General features: G+C 36.5%; 1 protein-coding gene across 1 annotated transcript; it reads left to right on the top strand.

The window, feature by feature from the left end:
- Positions 1-283: 283 nt before the first annotated feature.
- Positions 284-13,675, top strand: rbfox1l (RNA binding fox-1 homolog 1, like). The gene is made up of 12 exons (XM_052578919.1): positions 284-697; positions 4,156-4,392; positions 8,256-8,435; positions 8,758-8,811; positions 8,901-8,993; positions 9,063-9,120; positions 9,202-9,261; positions 9,385-9,526; positions 9,730-9,769; positions 10,475-10,545; positions 10,667-10,748; positions 10,849-13,675. Exons 1-12 carry the CDS (start codon positions 611-613, stop codon positions 10,891-10,893), a joined length of 1,149 nt encoding a protein of 382 aa, XP_052434879.1. The 5' UTR covers positions 284-610; the 3' UTR covers positions 10,894-13,675.
- The last annotated feature ends 1,375 nt before the right edge of the window (positions 13,676-15,050 follow it).

The raw sequence follows: 15,050 nt of genomic DNA, 5'->3' as shown, positions 1-15,050 counted from the left end.
TTAAATGTATTTTTTAATGTCTGTTTCAGTAGAAGCCATGGCAAACATCGGTCTCATTAAATTTGGACTAAATTCTGTATTACTAAAAAAAAATCTGTATTGCTGAGTGATTAGCTGTTTAATTTCTAGTGGTGATAGCACAACTAAAGGAAGTAGGTGACTATTTATAAAGGAGTGTAACACAACTCTGAACATGTGTTTCTGTCTATCAAATATACCCACTGACACACACACAGGCACACACACACACACACACACACACACACACACATGCCGTGTCCCCCAGAGATCTTTCAGTACTGATCCCCTCTGCCTTTTGTGAAACAGACTAACTTGGCACTCTCAACTTTTGCAGAGGGTCTTATCTTTACATTTTATTTTGTTTGTCGTCTAGAAGTTGTGACGCCAGCAATCAGTGCAGTGCAGCCCACTCTTCTTCTCCTTTTCTTTTTCATACCTCTGGATCTTTCTTCTCTTCTTTTTGGATTCTAAACTTTCTCCGTCTGGTACTTTCTTGATTCGGAGAGCTCACCTTCCCTACTCTCTCCCCCCAGTCTCCCATCCCTTTTAGCGGTTCCTTTTTTTCTGTCCTTTTTTCTGGCTATGCACCATGCTGTCCTCCCCTACTGTAATCCTTCAGCCCTACGGACTCCCTGTTTACCCCCAGACAGCCTCCTGCTACCCAAGCATTGTACAGGTAAACATGTCCCTTTATTCTCTGTATCTTCCTCTTTCAACCTCTCTTTGAAGTTTGTTAGTTTAATTGTTAATTTTATAATTTTTTTATTTAATTCTTGTGCAGTTTCTGTCACATGTCTGGTAATATGTTGTAAATCAACCAATCACTAGCAAGCTAAAGGCTTGTTTATGTACTAAAGAGTCATCCACCAATGAGTCTGAGGACATCAAATGTGTTTCTCTCTGCCAGTGAAGGACGCAGTGTCCTGTTGTTAGTTATATTTGTCCCTGCGAGGTGGCCTACTGAAAACAGGTTCAGTGTTTGTTTGTGTGCCGCTTTGTGATTGTGTGTTTGTGTGTGTGAGAGAGAAATTCCGTGACAGCTGATAAACGTTGTGCCTGCTCTCTCTCTCTGTCACACTCGCTGTATTTTTAGTCTGTTCCTCTCGCTGCAGATTCCCTCTCACAGATATAGAAATAGATGTCTTAGATTCCCTCTTGACTTTATCTGAAGTGATACACAGTGATAGATTATGTCACCTAAAGAGTAGGACTTGAGACAATGGAAATTTCTTAGTTGCGTCTGCTCTTTTAGTTGCTATTCATCTGCCATACTATTCATATATGATATAACATTTTGTGTTTGAGCTGAATTATGTGGTTATTGAGGTTGATATCTATGTGTTGGTGCAAAATTGGTTTATGTGTTTGTGTGTGCATGTCTGTTTATTAATGGAGCAATGAATAAACAGACATTCATTATCATGAAATAAACCCTGAAATGGACCCTGATGTTAATTTGAGGAATATTAAATGACTGGAATATTGTTTATTTTGCAACCAATATAACATTGCTTATAAAAATAAATACATTAAATGCTCATTTAAGTCTAAATTATTAAGAAAGAGACTGCAGAGTGAAACAATGTCACTTGAATGTTTTAGATTTTTACATCACTTTGGATCATTGTTGTTGTTGTTAATTACTAAGTCTTAAAGTCGTTTGATTAATGGAAATAAAGCTGAAATGAAATAAAATAGAGAAATGTTGCCTTGGCAAGTAACTTAAAGTTGAAGTTAAATATTAAATATTAAAACTGAAATTATATAAAAACTTATTTAAATGCAGTTTTATTCTAATATATTTATTGAAAATAATTAAAAAAATATACAAAATGATTAAAACTTATAAAAAATATAAAAAGCAATATGTATAAATCTGAATAAATAGTAAAATATTATACAAAAATGCTAAAATAACACTGCTTTGGATAAAACAACTGTTGATGAAGATTTAAGAGGCTGGTTGCAAAGGAAAACAGTCAGTTATATTATTTAGCTGCTTTTGTACAAAGATATCTGACAGCAGAATGACACACCTGTCCAATCAGAATCAAGTACTCCACAGAGCCTTGTAATATATGAGTATAGACTACATAAGCAGTTCTTGTCATCAGTTCTGTGTGTGTGTGTGTGTGTGTGTGTGTGTTTGAATGATCCCGCAGCTGTCAGATCACGCACCTGGCATTCTGCCTCTGATCTTTAACCCCAAACCTGACAGCTGATGAGGCCTGTGTGTGTGTGTGTGAGGGGGAGGAAATCTCATATCAGTCAGTGAGACTGAAAATACATTTTATCTGCTGGAGGTGTTATTTAAATACTCTCACAGTGACAAAGAATTAGGTCATGAAAGAGAACAGTTTATGTAAAAAAATCTCAGATGACCTTTGCATGCAACTAATGGAGTGTGTCTGAACAATTATATCACATTTATGCTTGTCCTCTGCCCTAGATCACAGAGGGGTGTTGTTTATGTAAGTTATAGGTGTAAGTATATATCTCAGCAAGTGTGTACTCTTTGTACTTGTTGAATAAAGTTTCCAAAGTCTGAAGTCTTAATTTTGATCTTTGACTTGGTCTACATCCAGCAGCAACAGCACACTGAGTGGTATTTTGAGTCAGCAGTACTTTAAATGCTGTAGTGTTTCAGACAACACCTGTTTACAGCTCGTAAATATTTTACAGGGGTATCAAGTAGCTCCTGGGTTTTTAAAAAAAGGTATGAAGGTAAGATGCCATGTTCATGTAATTAGTGAGCAACCTTGTAACTGTGGTATATAACATCCCATCTGCAAAACAAAGGGCTATGATGAGAGGCACTGATGTTACATGATACTTTTGTTTCAGCTAAAGGAATCTAAGTGTGGTGGTGGTGATATTTAATCAAAGCTGTGTCTCTCAGTGTCACAGTTTATCAGTCAAGTCTAAATTTACTCTGCCTTATCAGCTCAGTGAAACATAAAGCTGATAAAGACTAAACATGTAAAAAGTTTGTGTGTGTGTGTGTGTGTGAAAAGCTTCATATTGGTTTTATTTCTTTACGTCTGTTATTTCATTTTACTTTATTTTAAGACTCAGCAATGAAACTTAAAAAAAAAAAACTCTGAAATGAAAGGTTTATGCCACAAAAGTCTATTAACCAAAGCTTGATGATACCACAATAATTTAAATTTTCTGCAGAAAATATATTATAGTTTGTATTTGATTTAGTTTAATATCTTAAGTTGCCAATTTTCTGTTTGCAGAACTCTAAGTGAACTGTTACTTGAATTTGTTTGAGTGATCTTGCCTGTTTTACCTGATCCATTTGTTTGTGTTTATGAATCAACTTTTTACCCCAAAAAATCCTGTGCCTGTTGAGTGTCCAAGAGTAGGAGGGGGAAATGGGTTGATGATTGACAAGAACAAATGAACCCAGCTGGTGTAAAAACCCCTCTTGAGACTGGTTTGGTGCTTTGTGATTGGTGGGTGCGAGGGACTTATGGTGGGGTGGGCGGGGGGAAGCTTTGCATTAAAGCATGCGTCAGTTGTTGGTGAGTATTGGGTCGCCTACGGAATGCACTGAAGGGGTGAGATGTCTGATTTATACTCCTAATTTCATACACTGTGTCTTTGTGAGGATTTACTTTAGCTGATGTCTTGACTAGGTTTACATGTGTTTTGTATAGTCTTTATGATCTGCAAACAAAACGGTAACAGTATGTTAGCTTCCTTATAGCCAGTAAATTTAGGTCCGTTTTATTTGGTGTAAAAAGTTTGAGTATTTTAATAAAATGACGGTTGTATGAATTTGCTTTTTTTGCTATTCTATTAGAAAAGCACATTTTCAAAATCTTTCAGAAATTGCTTTTGTGGAAAAATTCAGTTGCTGGCAAGAATACCTATGTCAAATACATACATAATGAAACTATATTGCTGATCAGTTGCTAAAAGTTTAATCAAACTGACCATTAAACCGACTTGAAAAATCGAGCTGAATCTAGTAAATTAATAATAATAATAATAATAATAATAATAATAATAGTAATAAAAAGTTGTTAAAAGTGGTTAAAATGATTTTGACGGGTTAAAGTAATGACTCAATGAGTTTACAGAAACAAGCTTCTTTTAGCAAACAGCATCTCTGTCTCATTTTAGGGTGCCGCTGCCCAAGAGGCGGGGCCAGGCAATGGTGACCCTTCACTTTCCCAGGTCTATGCCCCGCCTCCACCCTATCCTCCACCTGGACAAGGCCCACCCACACCAGCTGCCCGGCTGCCTACCCTCGATTTCAGCGCTGCTCATCCTAACCCTGAATACTCAGATCATCATCAGTTGAGAGTCTATCAGGCCTCTCAGCATGACGGGACAGAGTCTTTAACTGCCAATAACACGGTAAGTAAAATCAATAAACGACTGGATTCAGAAGATAAAGGTGTTTTAAATATCAGTTAATAAAGGGGAGCTGCATCTTAAATACATGTAGATAAATAAATAGTTTTACATATATTTTACCACTTCAAGTATGAAAACATTAACTAAAATAACAAAATATATACAAATAAAACACAAACATTTATTTAAAGGGGTCCTATATTGCTCTTTGACAAAGTCTTGATTTTGTTTTGGGGGTGTACTACAACAGGCTCTCATAGTAGGTTGTTCGAAAAACACATTATTTTTCACATATTTTACATTATTACAATACTTCTCTCCCATCTGCCATGAATGGCTCTAATAGTTTCTGTATTAAATGAAGGCCTGCCTTCTGAAATACGAACTGTGCTGTGATTGGTTAGCTGGGCCAGTGTGTGTTGTGATTGACAGCACTCGGCTCCTGGTCGAAAAATGTCATGCCCTATGAGCTTCAGCATAAATATTGCATCAAAATCAAATCAATTTGAGCGTGATTTGTAAGCACTCTAAGTTCGTCTGCTTTGAGAAAGCTTGCGTGTCTCCAACATAGTGATAACACACGTTATCTTCTCTAGTGCTGCTCAACCAGGTCTCGTCCCATTCGTCGATATTTGTGATATAACAAATCCAGGAAAATATGAGTTGTAGTCCAAACGAGTCGTTCATTGTAGTTTTTTTTTTTTTTTATTCAGTTAAATAAAATAACTCCTTTTGAAGTGGATTTTGAGCTCTATAACTTTGCAGATCTTTTTTATGCTCAAACAGCAACATTACAGACTAACTAAAGCTGAAAAAGTGAAAGAGCATAATAGGACCCCTTTAAATAACCTAATTCACCTTAAACCAAGCATACCCATGTGAGTATGAAAAATTAAGATTTTACAATTGGAAACAACGTCCCACTGCTGTATATTGTGTAGTACAACCAGCGTATTTTCTTTTCTAATGTATTTGCATTAGAGAAGGTATGCCAGGAATATGTAGGCTGCTGATATATAATCTCATGCTTTGGTCCTCTGGGATCCCGTCTGAGATAGCTAAAAATAGCTTTATGTCCTTTACACATCCTCTTCCTTTGGCTTGTCCAAGTATGGCAATTCAACTGGCTCAGGGCACCATGTAGAAGAATATTTAACCTTACTTCCATTTTCTGCTCTCTAGTTCTCTTACATTGATATGAAGTAATTTTGCAGACATTTTTATCCATAAAATGGGGAATACATAAAGCGATTCTTCTTAAAGAGGCAAACAGACACAGCAGATAATTGCTCGTAAAAACCAACTTTCAGGCATTTGTTCAAACAAGTACAAGCTATAAAGAGAAGGAATAAATAAAGAGAAAGACAAATGTCTTGACAATCTGTAATATTGTCTTTTGGACTCATACCATATCTTTATGTTCTTTAATGTGTATCACCATATAAGTGTATGATCGTTATTGTTGTGTTACTAATAGCGCATCGGGGTACAGTAATTGCAAAAAGGATTTTAAGTTGTGGCAAGGGAATTGTGGGAAGGATTGAAAATAATATTTCACCATGAAAGTATTTTTTTGAAAAATAAATATTTAAAATAAAATATTTATTGAAAAGGTTCATGCAATGAGTTTTCTCTTTCTCTGTCACACCATTTTATGTCCACACTGCTTATACCACTAGAGAGCGCCCGATATTTGGACTATGAGACGCCGCCGTGGAGGGAGGGGTCAAGGGGGGGAGTCGGACGGGATGACCCCTCCCCCCTCATCTATGTTTCCCAGGTCCAGTCAGAAAAGCACTCTGCATCGTGACGTGATATCATCACATACCTTCCCATCACACCTTTCCTCAATCTGTCACTTCTCCCAAAAACCCTCCCTGGCCTGTGTCTATGGATGAATGTAATGATGATGATGATGATGATGGTGTTTCAGCAGTATTTTCTGTGTGACACCTGCTGTGGTAGTCATTACAGCTAGCAATCAGCCCGGCCAGCTCAGAGTTAACCATAACCATGATTTGTTTGCGTGTGTGGATGTGTGTGTGCGCGTGTCTGTGCGTAAATCTCTATGTGTGTTTCCTGCCTCTTCCCTGGTTCCAAGAATAGCAGTATACATTGTTGCAGTTTTGACCTTTAGAGTTGCTGAAATATGTAAGCTGCTTGAATTCCCCTGTCTTTAGAGCAACTAAACTGTCTTTCTTTACTTTCTGTTTTGGGGTTCATTTGGTTCTTAACCCTTCCTTACCTTCTTAACACCCATCATTTATCTTTTTTTTGCTACTTCATTGTCTTTTATCTTCTAATGCTGATTCTGTTTATTTTACAATGCAGTGGAAATGAAATTTAATAGAGAAATAAAATGAAAGAGTAATTATGCGGCTTCTGGTTAAATGGAGTGAAAGTGAGAAGATTAATTAAACTTTAATTTATGATATTTAAATCTAAGGATACACTGATATTTAAATTCTGTCTAATTTATGGGCAATAATCTATAAATGATAGTAATATAAGTCTATTGTAAGAAAATATTTTTACATTTTAAAATCAAAACATAGTAATGTACAGCATGAAACATTGATCAGGAGGGACGTCTAGGATGATGATTAAAAAAAAAAATTAAAAATAGTACAAATTAAAACTGTAGAATGAAAGGAAGGGAACATGATGAACCGAATGCACCCCTGTTTTCTGTCCAGATTAGAATTGTTTTGTTGCCCTTTACCCTTCAGATCTGTTATGGATGAGTTAAAGCAGAGGTCAATTTGCCTTATTGCTTCAACTTTTTCCATCCTTATTGTGGCGAGTGGGGCGGGGCCGAGAGGCGTGGGAACGAGGAGTGAGGCCAGGTGTAGGGATTAGAGATGAGTTACACCTGCGCCCCACCGCCGGTATCGAGTCCCACGCCTCTCGGCCCCGCCCCACTCGCCACACTTATGAACTAGGTAAAGTCTGTCTTTCTTTCTTACTCTAATGACCACTCTTATCATTTATCAAAATTTTCCACTGCTTTTAAATTCATGTCACACGATTCGTAGTACCCTTTTTATTATCTACATTTATTTTTGACCTTTTCACCATTTTCCCTTCCTCATTTCACGCTCTGCTTGGCTACTTTTTCTTCTAGCTATTTATCTTTTTGAACATTTTTAATACACCTTTTTTGATTTCTTAATCCATTTTTTAATGGTAACAGTTTTGTGCCGTTTGGTGAGGTATAGGCTGTGCAGACATACGAACTGGCATCGTGATGCATTGTGGGATAGTGGATGTGTTGGGTTTGAAGCACAAATACTCCTATGTATTGATCTGCATGGGGGCATTTTATTCACAGTCACGTACAATCAGTGCAACAGGAAATGCTGTGTAACCATGCATTACATATGACAATCTTCCAGTTGCAGCACTCAGAATATTACACTTTGTTGAGTATGCTAGTAATCTTTAATCACTTTCAGCTGCTGGTTTAGTGAGTTCACAAATTGAAAAACAACTGTGCTCTATATTTAAATCAAATTGTCTTTTTTATGTCTATATCTAACAGGCATGTATGTAGACAGCTCACTAAAATGGGAACTTGATCACTTTTCCTCACTTTTGCTTGAGAGGAATCACTGGATGAGGAATGCTCCTTTGCGTTTTGTTGTGGTCACTTTATCAAACTAGTTTTTCTCCTAGTAAAATGTTAGAATGCAATACAGTTTGACGAGAAATCTTACAATAGATGAGTGGTAGTTAGGTTTTCTGTAATGAAATGCAAACTAAAGTTTCTTCTGTTTTTCTTGTCTTCAATATTCTTTCTATGTCTGTTGGCTCCTTCTCCACATTTTCTCCCTCCCTATCTTTCATTCCTGTTTCCATCATAGGACGATTCTTTAGTGCCTGTGACATCTGACCCACAGTCTGTCAGTGTTTCCGGGGCTTCTGGAAGTGCAACAGGAAGTGGAACTGAGGAGGAAGGAGCTGGAAAGGCTCAACCTAAAAGACTCCATGTTTCCAATATACCTTTTAGGTTTCGGGACCCAGACCTCAGGCAAATGTTTGGGGTAATAGAATTGTTTTTTGTCCTCAATGTAATGCATTGCTCAACGAAAAGTTTAAACTTTTTACAATACTATTAAAGTCATTTGGGTCCATAACAACACCGGAACCATCTGACTTTCATTGTATGGACAAAAAAAAGGAAGGATAATTTTTTTTCAAAGTTTTCTCTGTTGTGTTTTACTAAATAAATAGTCACAGGTTTCAAACAACATTAGGATGACTTGAAGATGACCGAATGCTCATTCTTGTGTGAATTAGCCCTTCAGCTAAACCCATTCTCTCCCATAAAAACTGTTTAGTCAATATCTGTCTTTCATCTCTCAGCAATTTGGCAAGATTCTAGACGTGGAGATCATCTTTAATGAGAGAGGATCAAAGGTTAGTAGGTTCCCAATTTTGTCGAGTTCTTGTCACTTCTTTATTTGAATTTCAGTTGGGATTCAATGCGAGTTCAAACCTTTCTTTAGGGGTTTGGATTTGTGACATTTGAAAGTGCCGTGGAAGCAGATAGAGCGAGAGAGAAGCTCAACGGAACAATCGTCGAAGGAAGGAAGATTGAGGTATGAGGGTGATAAGTTTCTGCATCGGGAGAATGGACAACTGAACAACTCATTAATTCTGCTTCTCAGGTGAACAACGCCACAGCGAGGGTGGTAACAAAAAAGCCTCAGACGCCATTAGTGAATGGTGAGATTCTTTCGTAACATTCTACCCAAACGTTTACGTGATATAAATTCAACTTCTCACCTATATGTCAATTTCCGGTAGCTGCTGGGTGGAAAATCAATCCAGTAATGGGAGCTATGTACGCCCCTGAACTTTACACAGGTATATTTAATCATGAATTTTATGCCATTTTTGAGTTCAAATATAATAGCTAGCAGAAACTTCCTTATCTAGATTGATTGTATGTAATTTGTTGTTAATTGTAACTTTTTTTTGGTGTAATAGTTGCCAGCTTTCCTTACCCTGTTCCCACTCCGACCTTGGCCTACAGAGGCTCTGCCCTCCGTGGACGTGGACGGGCAGTTTACAATACAATCCGCTCCGCAGCAGCCGCAGCCACACCAGCCGCAGTACCAGCCTATCCAGGGTCAGTAGCTCCTGTTATGACTATTATTACCAAACATTTAGTTAGTATTTATTGGTTTAAAAGGCAAAGTAAACTTTTCTTTCCACATGTTATTCATGTAACTTACATTCAGTTACATTAATTGAGCTTAGATTAAATTGTAATTTTTCTAAATTGAATTTATGCCATTGTGTAATTGACTTCCTTCTTTATGTCTCCTGCAGAGTGGTGTATCAAGATGGATTGTATGGTGCTGAGGTCTATGTAAGTTACCAGTCAACTTCTCTTTGTTTACCAGCATCTCTAAGAGCATGTCCACAAAAATGTGATTGCTCAAAAACAAAAACAAACACAGGATGAGTTAATAACAGTAGTTAAATGTTTGGGCTGGCAAATTTTTTTACGAGAAGTAGATGTGACGTGACATTTCTTACACTGCCAGGATCTTGTCATGCAGTGTTGTTTAAATATAGACTTCTGCTACAACTAATATCCGTTTCTAAATAAAAAAAAATAAAAATGTAAAAAAAAAATAATAATAAATAAAAATTAATTGATCTCCAAAGAGTTTCATTGACTTTTTAATTAGCAAACCTAACTCCTTACTCAAACTGTACGCTTGACTTTAGGTGTATGACTTGCTTTAGTGTTCCTGTAGCTCAACTGGTAGAGCGTTGCGTTTGCAAGCAAGTTAGCGCAAGATTGGGGGTTCGATTCCCCGGGAACACATGATAGGTAAAAATTGATAGCTTGAATGCACTGTAATTCGCTTTGGATAAAAGCGTCTGCAAAATGCATACTTTTAATTTTAATTTAAGTTGAATTTCAAAAACCAAAATGCATTTTAAGCTGATGACCTAACACCAGATTGATCCACTGGGAGAGTTCATGTAGTAAAATGTTTTTCAATTCAAATTGTTTTCTGAATGAATAAAATGTCATGCATTACTTAAACAATCCTGTTTTTAGGGAGGATATCCAGCCACATATCGAGTGGCCCAGTCTGCCTCAGCAGCTGCAGCAGCCACATACAGTGATGGGTAGGAACATTAATTATCTATCTGTCTGTCTATCTATGTCTGTCTGTCCGTTTGTCCGTCCGTCCTTCTGTCTGTCTATCTATCAGTCTATCTCTTAATTATTTAATTGATTTATTTTAAGATACGGAAGAGTGTATACCACAGCAACAGACCCTTACCATCACTCAGTGGGACCCACCACCACTTATGGAGTTGGAACAATGGTAGGTAACCACACATGGCAAATGCAGTCAGTTGTTATTAAACACACTTTCTTGATATAACGCAATGTCTGATTTATTTTATTTCTTCTATTAAAATCAGGCAAGTTTGTACCGTGGAGGCTACAACCGCTTTACTCCGTACTGAATAAAATCAGCTCTGTGACTCATGTCTGACAACCAAAGAGACTTTCGCTTGCTGTGTGAACTGCTGTCTGCTGAGGAACCGTTTGGCCTTGAGATTGTAAATACTGCTAATATTTATTAGGGAAAAGAGGTGAATCCAAGCTGAAGATATAATTAATCATATTTAAGGACTTTTATTTAATTCTTAATTTAAGAGAATACCCCATCCGAAAAAAGAATAGTACTTACTTATCAGACAGTGTCTAGCTGATCAAGTTATGTAAAGTACATACAGATACTTTCATAATAGTGGTGTGATATGGAAGTTATCATATAGAAGTTATCGAGCCTCACAGGGAAAAGAGTCCCAAAAGACTAATTGTATTACAACCTCTGGAGATGTTGCACTGCCGACGGCTGATATACAATAGATAAAGACAGATAGCTCTAGTGGAACTTTTCCTCAGACCGAGAAATGCAAAACTCTGAAGCTGTCTAGGATGTATAAGACTGTGTGCGTGTTGGAGTGTCTTTGGAGTGTTCGAGTGTGTGTAATGTTTCTGCTGTCACATGCAATACTGTGAGATACAGCAATGGCACTGGGGTTGGTGATAATACAGTATGTTCTCTCTCAATGTCATCTACCTCTGAGCTAAACACCTCTTTATTCTGAACTAATGCAAACTATTCACCTGCTTTCTTATGGCACTACTTCAAAATCTTTGATTTTTTTTATTTTCGTTTGTTTTTACAAAACATTCTGGTGCTTTCATCTTTGATCTTCTCCAGTCAATTCTTGTTAAGTCATGCTGTTCAGTCATTTGTGGTCCACTCGTCATTCAAATGCAATTTTTGCTTCAGTAGCTATACTTCTGTATTCTTTTTCTGTCTTTATTCTTCTACCACTTTAACTCCTTTCATGCTTATTTTAACCCGTTGTGTGCTTTACTTCCCTTTACTGTTTGATTTCAAATACTTTCTTAACTATATCATATCTGCTTAAGATCTTTTTAAATGCCAAATTACTGACTAAAAAATGAATCAACATTTATTTTGAAGACTATTTAGATGTTTTCTATCATCTCTTAAGAAATTGTATTTTCTTTTCTTTTTCTTTCTTTCCTTACTTCCTTTTGTCTTTCTTTCTTCCTTTTATTTTTCTTTCTTTCTTTCCTATTATTTGCCTTTCTTTCTTTTTCTTTTTTCTTTCATTCTTCCTTTAATTTCTTTTTCTTTCTTTTTCTGTATGTCTTTCTTTCTTTCTTTCTTTCTTTCTGTCTTTACTTGATTGTTTTCTTCTACTACTAAACTTCCTCCTTCTACTACTAAACTTACTCCTTTAGTGTCTCTAGAACCTCCTTTACACTTTGATAATAATTTCTACCCCAAAGCATACCTGTCAACATTTTTGTCCCAAAAAAAAGCAGAAAAAAGCAAAAGCTTTGGAAAAAAGCAGAAGGGCTTGATACAAATCTTCATTCTTCCTCTTTTCACCAGGAATAACAATTTCCCCAGTAACAGTGGTAAGAAAAAGCAGCGCCGCACCTGATTTTGCAACTTGCGGTACTCACATTTAATCATTTAAACCATAGCCTTTGGAAGTGTAAGCTATTTCTCAGTTTGCATTTGCTTTTCTTTTTTTCTCAATGGAGCAACACAAATATGTGGCCTATTGTCCCTTTAAGACCTGCAGCACGCATCCGTTTATCTCTGTTGTTTACTTAAATTTTAGACATAATCAACTGAGTCTATACATAAACATTGTGTGTTTTGACAGTATTAACACAAAAAATGACTTAGTTTTATAATTAGGCACTGTTTGACGGGCTTTTTCGTTGTAGTGCGCTCACTTGGGTGTGCTCAGAAAAAGCGCCAGTCAGAACAGCACACAAATGAAACGTTTAACCTGTTAGGCTTACGTGCCGGACGGGGGGCACGTAAACTGGACCGCAAGGGGCACTTTACCGTCGGGCCTCAAAGGGGCAGGGGCAACTGGGCAACCTTGGAATTTGTTGACGTGATGATTCATGTAATGAGGTTGGGGACATACAAATTACGTGAGTTTTACCGGAGGCGAACGAAGCAAACATATAAAATACGGCAGAAATACGGGAAAAAATTTAAACGGGATGATAGCAGGATGGTAAAATACAGGAGAATCCCGGGAGAAATGGGAGGGTTGACAGGTATGCCCCATGTCTTTTAATATTTCCTGCTTTATTTGTTTTTATCTTTTCTTTTTTTTTTTATTCTCTGGCTGTCTAGTTTATTCTTGTTTCAATTTCTCAGTTTCTCTTCCTGTTTCATCTGTATTGACTTCCTCCTGCGAGCTGATTTTGTTGGGCTTTTACTCATGCAAATCTTTTTGCTATTGTAATCTGATACTTTGAATCTTCTTTCACTTTGACTATCACTGTGCAGACAGCTCATATTTTTCACCTTGTGTGCTTTTCATTTTCTGTATGCTTTCTTTTCACCTCTACTCTTCATTTTTCTTACACTTCCTTTCTGTCTTATTTTCTCTTTCTTAATTTCTTCTGCATTTAACCTGTTATGCTTTCTTCCTGCATTTCTTGTAGTGTTCTATTTAGAGTTTATACATTTTCTTTAGTTTAGTTCATTTAATAAATTCCTTCTCTTTTTCTCTCTCTTTCTACAAGACAGCTTGATTGTTTTATCTCACAGCTATTACAGGACCCTATGATGTCATTGCTGTATCCTGTTTTTGTTTTTGTTTTGTTTTTCAACTCACTTAAGTGTAAGCTATTCTGTGGCTGTATTGTACATTAAAGCAGTTTATGTAAGATTTCTGTCTGGTCACTGTAGAATAATAGTTGTTGCATTATGTTAATTTTGAAACCTAACATCAAATAACATTTTTCTGAGAAGGTGAAGTCTGGTAATGTGTGAAATGACATTTCCGGTATGAAATGTGTCATGACACATCTTACATATATCAATCATAGGGACCTTTCCACACATCTTCTCTTTATTTATATCAAGGGAATAAAGGTAATCTAATGACTGAAACTGGCAAAACCTGTTCACTCCCATTCCATGACTGTGACTTATATTAATATGCAAACATGACTGTAACTTAACTGTAAAGTCATTGTCGCTTTTTATATTTTTCTTTGAGTGCTCATTATATGTGTAAACACACAGTACAAACACACATCTTTAACTGGTGTGTGTCTTGATTTTGTCTGATGACGTTATCATTATAAATCAGAACAGAAACTTGGAAATGGCTTTGGAATTGCTTGGTTAAGATATATTCAAAAAAAAAAAAAAAAACATTTACTCAGATATAGTATGTGATTCTGGCAGAAACACAGCAGAAGATATTAGAAGCAGATGTTCTGAAATATTCGGTGTCTACGATGTTCAATTTTACTGAATTAAGTTTTACTGAAATTAATATTCATGCATTTCATGTTGAAGCAAAAAAAAATATTAGTGTTCATGCTACTTGGATCACAGAAACTTTTTTTTTTAAAGGTAGTGTTTTAGTTTTGAAACAAACTAGTTAAAGTTAGTTTTGAAATACCAGTTTCAAATAATTCTGATAGTACACTGACACTAATAAGGTGAATTGCTTCTGTTTCTTTCCCACTCTCCCCCCAAATATCTGTTATATGTCTAGGTGCAAAATTCTGTGAAAAGCCCAGATTGCTTTACAGCAGTAACAAATATACAACAAGTATACAGCAAGAGATTGTCTTAAATGAAAATTTAGATTGAGATGCATTCTAAGGCAGGAAAACATCAAGGCACTTCTGAATACAGTGTTAGCCTAACTTCCTCTCTCCATTTTTTTGAAGGCAGATGTATCCTTAACTTCCTTTAATATCCCATAATCCTATTCCATGACAGTTGAACTAAAAATAAAAATGGTGTCTGAAAGTTGTGGTTGGTGGTCAGTTTGTGAGCAATATTTATAATGTCATTTCTAGCAAGAAATGAGTGTTGTAGTAATCAAATAGTTTCTTTTTTCTCTATTTTGGTTGTAGATCATGAACCTGCAACGATACTATAAAAATATGTCTGAAATGGGTTCATGAGACACCATCGGGAACAAACGCTGTCTGCAAAGTCATTGTCTGCTAAGACAGTGAGGCATCAAGTCAACAACTTAAGCTTTTAGACAGCCATTATTGGGATTTACCAAGGTCCACA

This window comes from Carassius gibelio, chromosome B16 (assembly GCF_023724105.1).
Source record: "Carassius gibelio isolate Cgi1373 ecotype wild population from Czech Republic chromosome B16, carGib1.2-hapl.c, whole genome shotgun sequence".
Classification (NCBI taxonomy): Eukaryota; Metazoa; Chordata; class Actinopteri; order Cypriniformes; family Cyprinidae; genus Carassius; species Carassius gibelio.
Note: the sequence above shows the minus strand (reverse complement) of the source record. Positions and strands in the feature narration are given on the sequence as shown.